The 9,024-nt window shown below is 56.4% G+C and overlaps 1 protein-coding gene across 1 annotated transcript; it reads left to right on the top strand.

Moving 5' to 3' along the window:
* Positions 1 to 1,051: 1,051 nt before the first annotated feature.
* Positions 1,052 to 6,588, top strand: LOC309413734 (calcium/calmodulin-dependent protein kinase type IV-like; the record flags this gene model as incomplete). Its single annotated transcript, XM_082010933.1, has 11 exons — positions 1,052 to 1,056; positions 1,126 to 1,204; positions 1,527 to 1,589; positions 3,889 to 3,971; positions 4,152 to 4,224; positions 4,739 to 4,829; positions 4,933 to 5,007; positions 5,103 to 5,178; positions 5,334 to 5,460; positions 5,603 to 5,755; positions 6,184 to 6,588. 11 exons carry the CDS (start codon positions 1,052 to 1,054, stop codon positions 6,406 to 6,408), a joined length of 1,050 nt encoding a protein of 349 aa, XP_081867059.1. The 3' UTR covers positions 6,409 to 6,588.
* Between the last annotated feature and the right edge of the window lie 2,436 nt (positions 6,589 to 9,024).

Genomic DNA, 9,024 nt, shown 5'->3' with positions numbered 1-9,024 from the left:
TGTTGCGGTCGCAGCAGCAGTGATGCCATTTTGGGTTCAGATTTAAGCCTTCTGCCGTTTTCCCTAGCTGGAGAAGGCAGCGGTGACGGCCGCCTCTCCCCTCCAAGCCTGAGCAATTTTTTCCAAACAGCTTTTTATTGGCAAAACAAAACGCCATAGAAAGTGTTGAGCAACAGGAGGGAAGTGTTTTGAAAATGGCCAAGGTCTGGAATTGCTGGGTTATGCTCGCCCCGCAGCATCCCCAGGCACTGTGGTACCCGGCTCTGCCGTTGCCATGGGAACACGATTCCCAAGCTCAGCCGGATGAGTTGCAAAACCCGCTCTCATTTTTAAAGCAATCTCTCTCTTTCACGAGAGCACCCCGGGGAGCGCTGACGGCGCCGGGGCCTTCGGCACGTGGGGCTGCAGCAAAGGGTCGCTTGCAGCCACGCCGTGGGTTGGTCTTGGTCTCGGGGGAGACTTTGGTGCAAAAGATGGTGTCTGGTCGGCCGGGGCCAGGGCCAGGGCAGGCGGGATGCCGTGTGCCTCCAGGCAGAGCCTGAACTTGATCCCAGAAGACAGTGAAGCCAAAAAGCAATAAAACGTGGCCGATTACTGGGGGGCGAGAATTAATCTGCTCCAAGGAGCAAGGCAGAGAAGATGAGATTGCGAACGAGCCCCGTAACGGCCTGAGGCGATGGGCTGATTTCACCATCCGTGGTGAGAACACGTTATTAACTAGATCTAAAAATCACCAGCAGCTCGGGGTGGGTTAACCTGGCGGGGGGTTTTGCGGCAGCACGGGATTGCCGTGCATGCCGTGGCCTCAGCCGGGATGGGGACCCTCACAGCGTCCCCGCTGACGTCGTCCTTGCGGCCGCGAACGGGGAGAGGGAAGCTCCGTCCTGTTGTGAAAGCCGCTTAAGGATTTAAACCCCCTGTAGGACTCAGTTTTAATTAAAATGGCTTTACCCGGGAAAGCTGGAAATGATGCGGGCAGGGGGGCGCGCAGGGAGGGGGATGCGCGGGGAGCTCCCGGGGCCTGGTGCCGCCAAAGGTCACGGTGGGGGGCATGGGGTGAGCGGGACCCCCTGCTCCATCCTGGCCGCATCCAGGCCACCTCACGCACCCTCCGTCCTCCCGCAGGGGAGCCACCTCGGTGGTGTACAGCTGCCAGGAGAAGGGCACGGGCGCCCCGTACGCTGCCAAGATACTGAAGAAGACGGTGAGTGTCGGCGGAGCGGGGGGCTGCGGGGCGGGGGGGGGCTCTGCTCCGCTACCAAAGCACCTTGGCACCAGGACGGGCATTGCTCCCACGGTCCGGGGGTCCCGGGCAGACAAAAGCGCCAAAAGATTTGGGCTGGGGGTGCAGCAGGCTGGGGGCGTGAGGGGGTACTGGGTGCGTTTTGCTGCTGCTGGGGAAATGGGCCCTGGGACAGACCTGGGAGCCTGCAGGGAGCAATGGGGGGGGTCTCTGCATGGCGGGGCACCGGACCCAGACCCAGCAGCGCAGGTAACGCCGCCTCCGCACGGGCTCTGCTTTCCAGATCGACAAAAAGATTGTGAGGACGGAGATCGGGGTCCTGCTGCGGCTCTCACACCCCAATATCGTGAGTACGACCCCACGGGACGCCTTGCCTGCACCCCGCGTCCCCTCCCTGCCTCGCAGACGGGCTCGGGGTGCCCGGTCCTTGCCGCGGCATGGTGACTCCCTGCTCGCTGCCGCACGAAACTCCTGGTCCTTGTGGCGCCTTCGAGCTTCCCAGCTCGGGTATCGAGGGCCAGGGCCCCCCCGGTCCTCCCCCCCAGGCCCTGGCCGGGGGTTTCCATTTGGTAAGCAATTTCCACCGAGGAGATCAAATGAAAATCACAGAAAATTGCCCATCTGCAATGAATCCTGCAAGGGGAGATAAAAGGCAGGGACAGGGCCACAGGTGCTGGGCGCCAGGTCCCGGCGCGGCCAGCCACCGTTTCTCTTGCTCGGGGGATAACGGCAGCTCGGCTGGAACGATTTGCAACGCCCGGGAGCGGATCTAATCACCACCGGTGTCAGCAGAGCCGGGGCCGCAGCGCCGGCCCCTGCACAACGGCAGCGGCCTCGGGGGCTCTGTGCCCCCCTCCCCGCTCCCTGCCAAAAAGGCTTATTCCCAGCTGCTTAGTTCCACCGGCAAATTGCAAAAGCATCTCGGAGACGACCTGAAATAAATTACACAAAAAGCTGCCTGGCAGCTCCTGCCGCCATGGTGCTGGGGGCTGGCTCTGCAGCGGTGCGACAGACCCCGCTCCAATTGATTTCGTGGCCGGGACATCGCCGGGACATTGCTGGGACATCGCCTTGCCGCTGGCTGCTGCTGCCACTTTTTTTGTGATACAGCTCAAAACTGTGGGCATGGGCAGCTTCCAGCCCAGCCCGTGTCAACCGTCCTTGGAGCAATAAGGCTTTGCTCTCTGGAGGAGCCCAGCGGGGATGTCCTGCCCGCCCGCCACCGCCCAAAACCTTGATGTGAGGAGGTGAAGCCAAGAGAAGTCCGAAACTTCCTCAAAACAGGGATGATGGGGGCAAACATGCCGGAGCTGAGGTTGTCCCCAAGCCTCGGGGCCAGCTCGGCGTTGGGGTGTTTCAGTGTTTCGGGGCAATCAGGCACTTCAGCCTGTTCCGTGGAGATGCTTCCCCCATCCCAGGACGTTCAGGCAAGCGCAGGGACAACGGGGCAGACGGGGATCACCCGCTCAGAGCAGCCCGGGAGGATGCTCGGCTGATACCGGCCATGGACGGGGAGAGGCTCCTCTCTGGAGTGTTATCAGAAACGCAACAGCAAATCCCATTTTTGTCCCCCCTCCTCCTTTACTCTCCAGGCAGCGGCACCACGGAGACGTGGGGGAGGAACCAGCCAGGCGGTTTTAATATTTAAATCACTCAGTTTTCCGTGGGGTTCTGCTCACTCCCAAGTTCAAGTGATTTTCCAAGAAGAGATGCTCTGTTTCATTATTTACGCCGCTGCTGTCTACGCGCTCGCTATCGTTCAGCACCAACCTCAACAGCGGATGATAATAGGATTGTAAACTTTTGAAGTTAATAGGAAAATTATAGTGCTTCTGTGTATTATTATAATGCAATAAGCTGCCACATAGTGTCTCTCACCCTGCGGGGTATCAAGGCTTTCACCCAGCATACGAAGGTAATGATTAAAGCCCCATGAAATTCGCAGTGTCACGAAAGTCTTAAGAAGCATGAAATCCTCTGTTTTCCATTAAAAAAAAAAATAATTGCAGATTGACGTATTTTTAAGAGAGACCTGTTAATTCCAGATTTGCTGCGGTGGCACAAAGGTCTCATGCAGACAAGCTCACCTCGCGTGGGAGCTAAAAAACAGAGATCAGGAGAGACCCACTGGTTTTTTAGTGCCGCCTCTGCTGCAAAACGGCCCAAGGGACGTTTCCAAAAGCACATGCGGGGCTGCAGGGACCCGGTCCCGGAGGTGGTTTTGGCCTCTCGGGGCTCTGTGCGTCCCTGCGAGTGCAGATGTGCAGGATCGGTCCCGGGAGGGACGAGGGCAGGTCGCTCCCACGCCACAGGGCTGGACCCAAGGTGCCAGCATGGCTGACGAAGCTGCAAAATTAAAAAGCTTCCGGAGAGCTCCTCTTCCAGCTAACGTGCCTGGAGACGTGAAGAGGATAAAGGCGCTGCGTGCCCGTCTCTTCCCGTTCCCAGCATCATCTTTAATGCATGATTAAGTGAGCAGGGCTCTTCCAAACAGTGAAAAAAAAATTCCTGTTAAAAAAAAAAAGCAAGGAGGGGAAACGTGCCGGTTGCCGTGGCAAGCCCCTGACACGCCGTGGTCCAGCGGCCGCGTGCTCCTGCCGGCACAGCCAGTCTCTGCATCCGCATCCTCCTGTCGCCCCTTTCAGATCAAGCTGAAGGAGATCTTCGAGACGCCCTCCGAGATCGCGCTCATCCTGGAGCTGGTGACGGGAGGAGAGCTCTTCGACAGGTACGCCTGGCCCCCGATCCCCACCCTGGCTCCTGACAAGGGGGGAAAACCAGTCTCCTCTCAATGGTGGGGCAAGGATGAGGATGGAGGGGGCTGATGCACACCGTGGTTGGGGGAACGGGGGGTGAGGGGGGCCCGTGCGGGGCAGGGTGCTGCCGCGCTGACCCGCTGTGCCCGCAGGATCGTGGAGAGGGGTTTCTACAGCGAGCGGGATGCGGCCCATGTCGTCAAGCAGATCCTGGAAGCCGTTTCGGTAACGTGCCCCCGGCGCATTCCCCCCTGCCCCACAGCCCCTGGGGATGGCCCGGCGAGGAGCTGTGCGTGGGTCAGGGGTGTCGCTGCGGAGGCTGCACCCTCCCAAATCACCCTGGGGAGGGGTGTTTGCCCGCTCACCCTTGACCTTCCCAAGGCGTCGCTGGCGCAGGCGCCTCTTCTGATCCACCTTTGGCGGGATGAAGGGGAGGAGGGAGGAAGGTCAGCGCTGCTCTGCACCGCAGTTTGGCTGGAGATGGGGTTTCTATGGCAACGGGAGGCTTTAAAAATGGAAACTCGTAACGGAAAACGTCTTTCCCATGCCCCCGCAGCCGTACTGGCAGCTCCGGCACTGCAGGTGTTGGGTGTTTCCAAAGAAATAGTCGGGCAAGTTGGTCCCATGATTGTGCCGGGTCCCAGATCGCTGCCACCTCCTCCCAAATCCCGTCCGATGCCGATGGGGCTTCCCTGCCCCTTCCCTCCCTTCCCGCACCCCGCTTTCTCTCTCTCTGCAGTATTTGCATGAAAATGGAGTCGTCCACCGCGACCTGAAGCCAGAGAACCTGCTCTATGCAGACCTGTCCCCCGACGCTCCCCTCAAAATTGGTGGGTTTGCCAGGGGCCCCCCAGGGGACGGGGTTTGTGGCACGAGGGGGTTAATGGCGCCTGTCCCTGACGGCAGTGCCGCTCCCCTCTGTGTCCCTCCAAGGTGACTTCGGGCTCTCCAAGATCGTGGACGAACAGGACACCATGAAAACTGTCTGCGGGACGCCGGGGTACTGCGGTGAGTGGGAGGGAGACGTGGGGAGGCTGCTCCCTGCCTGAGGCTGCACACAGCTCAGTGCAGGGATGACTGATGGCTGCAAACTCTGCTTCCAGCCCCCGAAATCCTCCACGGGTGCCCGTACGGCCCTGAAGTCGATATGTGGTCCGTGGGTGTCATCACCTACATCCTGTGAGTAACACTGCCAGGGTCCTGCGGGTGGTGAAACCGTGGTGGTGAGACGGTTTGCTCCACCCCAGCCGACTGCGAGCAGCTGGCAAATGCCAGCACGGCTGTGCCGCAAGGCCTGGGCGGCGGCGTGTAGCTCCTCTCTCCTGTTCTCACAGGCTCTGTGGCTTCGAGCCTTTCTTCGACCCACGAGGGGACCAGTACATGTACAGCCGCATCCTCACCTGCGACTACGAGTTTGTGTCCCCATGGTGGGATGAGGTTTCCCTCAATGCCAAGGATTTGGTGAGTGAGCCAGCGCCGAGGCTCGGCAGAGCGGGGCTCAGGGCTGCCGAGTATGAAGGTTTCAGATCAATGCTTGTGAAATAACAAAACTAGGGGCTTTTGACAAATGAAGCCTTCATCGTGTGTCTGAAACTGGTTACAGGTCAGAAAATTGATTGTCTTGGACCCCCAGAAGAGACTGACTGTCTGCCAGGCTCTGGAACATCCCTGGGTCACCGGGAAAGCCGCTAAATTTGCTCACATGGACAGCACGCAGAAGAAACTGCAGGAATTTAATGCCAGGCGGAAACTGAAGGTAAGGTGAAAAAGCCCCGTCGATCCCCGAGGGTGGCTCGTGTTCACATCCCCCCTGCAAACGGCTGGGGCCACCGAGAGCCACTGCTGCTGGGTTTTAAGACCCCCTGCCCTGAGCAGATAAATGTTCAGCGACACGTGGCAGCTCGGGGGCTGGCTGGCTCGGAGAGGGGGGGTGAGGGATGATGGAGCGGCTCCTCGCGCAGCTGCCTCCCCGGGGAGCAGCAGCTGGGCTGCCTGTGGAGGCAGCTGCTGCCGGGAAAAGCCCTGCCCGAGGGGAAGGTCTGCGCTTCCCAGCTCAGCACGGCTGAAGGAGCAGATGCCATCTCCCCTTCCGCATGCTCCAGGGGCTCGAGCGCCTCGGGAGCGGCTTCGAAGGGGAGAAACACACGCTAATAACTGCTGATGCCACTTGTGCCTTTGCAACAGGCTGCCGTGAAAGCTGTGGTGGCTTCCAGCCGCTTGGGCAACCACGGGCACCACGACTGTGCCCGCAGCAGGCGCAGCCAGGGGGGTACCCGGGGCGCCTGCCTGCCCCAGGGGACGGGGACTGCCGGCTCCGAAGCCACCACCACCAAGGACCTTGACGCCTTCCGGAGCGACTGCCCCGCCGTGTCTGAGGTTCCTGTGAACAGCGCCAGCCACAAGAGCTAACGCGCTCGGCATCACTGCCGGCTCGCCACGGCTTCGACAAGCAATAGCCCACTGACCTTTGGACGCTGGCACGGGGAGAGGAGGGAGAAGCTGGGAGGACAGGAGCACCCCGAGTGTAGGTGTGCGTCGGGAGCCCGTGGTCTGCGTGTGGAGCATCTTTATTTTGTGTCCTGTTGCCAGTGCAGTCGTACCTGGTCGCTGTGAGTGTGTGTCTGTTCAGACCCAACTGAGGAAACAAGGCTGGTGACTTGGTCTTCCAACAACACAACAGTTTTGGCCACTGTGGCTTAAAAAAATCCCAAGTGGCTTAAAAATGAGGAGCAAACAGCAGAAAAAGGATTTCTCTCACCTTCCCTACAAAGGCAGTAAGCTGTTTATACAACAGAGTTTTAGAAGATCCTGTAAATAGTCCTGAAGGGTTTATTTGCTTAGGGGAGAGTGTGCATCTGGATTATCGCTGACCATCGACGTTGCAGCTCCAGCTGCTATTACGAGACCCAGCTGTAGGCTTACTGCTGTATTAGACAAGGTTTGTGGGAGCCTTTCAACCCAGCTGTTTGATCCTATCCGGAGAAAAAGTGTTTGCCAGTGGTTCCTTTAGACGGTAGACAACCTCTGCTTTGTGCTTTTGTTCCACTCCAGTTTCATTTGTTCCCACGTACAGTCTTGCTGTGGATATGTGATGGTGGTAGGATTATCACGAACCGGGAATGCTGGCTCGTCTGGCCTCTGCATTGGCATTCCAGGTTACGATTTACATGACGAGTTTTAACGAAGAACAATGCAACTCTTTCTACGGTGCGTTGTAAGACTTTGTCACATGTAACGGTGCTGTTGTTTCTTGATTGAGGACAATGAGTTTATATGTATTTTGGTTTTTTAAGACAAACGAAATCAGCTGACAAACTTCTTGAAAAGAAATTTTTTAGGCAGTTATTTACCAAGCCACAGAATAAGCATTTGCAGATTTTAATACCGAACAAGACAGGAAAAGCCATATTACGTGTGGGGGATTACAGCAAGCCGGGCGACTGCTCCGCAGTCCCAGCTGGTGCGATCCAGCGCAAGGTTTGCTAACCCAAGGCAATGACCATGACCTGCACCCCTCGCAGTTTGAGCCATATGCATATAGCAATGTGTTTGGGGGAAAGAAATCTCAACTGGAAAAGAATGAAACTTGTACACGAGGTTTGTTTTTCCAGGATGGGGACATACAACCCAGTAGTTGATAAAGGAGGGGCTGCAAACAAAAATGGAAACTTTGCTGAAGCTGAAAGCAGCCATTACAGACACCCTGCTCCGCGCAGAGGGTGGGTCAGCGGATCGAGAGGTGTAATCAGAGCGGCAGGAAGGCAAATGTAACACGACGACTTTCATATTTATTTACAGCACAAGCAGAAATCGTAAAGACTATGTGTAAGGGCTGATCCATGCTGTATGAAGCTCATTTAAGTTTAGGGTGCTTGTAAAGCCTAATACAGAGGAGAGATTGGATGTTCAAGAGGGGTTTTTAATTGGAAAAATATTAGGTCTCAACCAGAAATGCGCCCTTTTTTTTTTTTTTTTAAACTAACGGTCATGCCTTCAACAGGGAAGCAGATGCATGGTAAGATTTGACTTTGGAGAAAGCAAACGCTGGTAACATGGGAGAATGTTTCAGCGAGGGGGAAATTCTTTTTCTTTGCGTTTTGCAGGAGGGGCAGTTGTTTTCCTCACTTTTTTTAATAGAGAGGCCTGAACCTTGCTGTGTGCTGAAATCTGGTCTTTATCCTATGCTTAGGGTGACGGTCTCTGTCCTTTAAACACCATGATGTGTCCCGGTTTACTCCAGGGGGTCCAGAACCCCAACTTTAACCATGTTGTTTACTAACCTTGATCTTAAAAGATGATGTGTTTCATGTCAAAGGATGTAAAATATTTGAACACGTTGCAGGACCAGGCCAGAGTGCTCGGCACACCCAGAGCTTGGGAAGCAGGGACTGATGCTGGGAAAGGCTGAGTAATGTTGCCCTGCCTGCAGATCACTCCTGAGCCTGCAGAATAACGGGAAATAAGGTATCAATTAGGTACCAGCGAGTAATGAAGTGTCTTCAGCGATTAAGGCACCCCAGGGAAAGCTGTAAGCAAAAAAAGGAGTTTGCCTCTATGTCAACAAAGTATTATTCCAAAAGTATCAGTACTTTAAGGTAGAAAACAAATGTACTTCTGGGAGTAAAGCTAATAGGAGACGCCATTTTGGTCTGTGTGCTGTTTTCAGAACGTGGTTTAATAACTTACTACTTCAGTATAGTGGTGGCATTTCCGATATTGCAGGTATTTATAAAGAAGTATAGACAACTAATAAAGTATCAAACGCCATAACGTGGGCTCTGTTTTTCACAGTTATTCCCAGAATACAAGGGCTAAAAATTGGCAGGATGGCTCGGGGCCTGCCAGGCCGCGGGGCCTCCTAGGCCCCTCGGGGCCTGCCGAGGCGGGAGCCTCGGGGCTGGGGGGGGTGAGCTGCCGCACCCTGTTGTGACGGTGTGGCCCTCCGACGTGATGTCACTACCATCTCACCCGCAGACCGTGTCACCGTGAACACTCACAGGAAGCGCAGATGCCCGGACCGCTGAT

This window comes from Phaethon aethereus (genome assembly GCF_964289735.1).
Source record: "Phaethon aethereus genome assembly, chromosome: 26".
NCBI lineage: Eukaryota > Metazoa > Chordata > Aves > Phaethontiformes > Phaethontidae > Phaethon > Phaethon aethereus.
The sequence above is the reverse complement of the archived record's forward strand: the minus strand, read 5'-3'. Positions and strand labels throughout refer to the sequence as shown.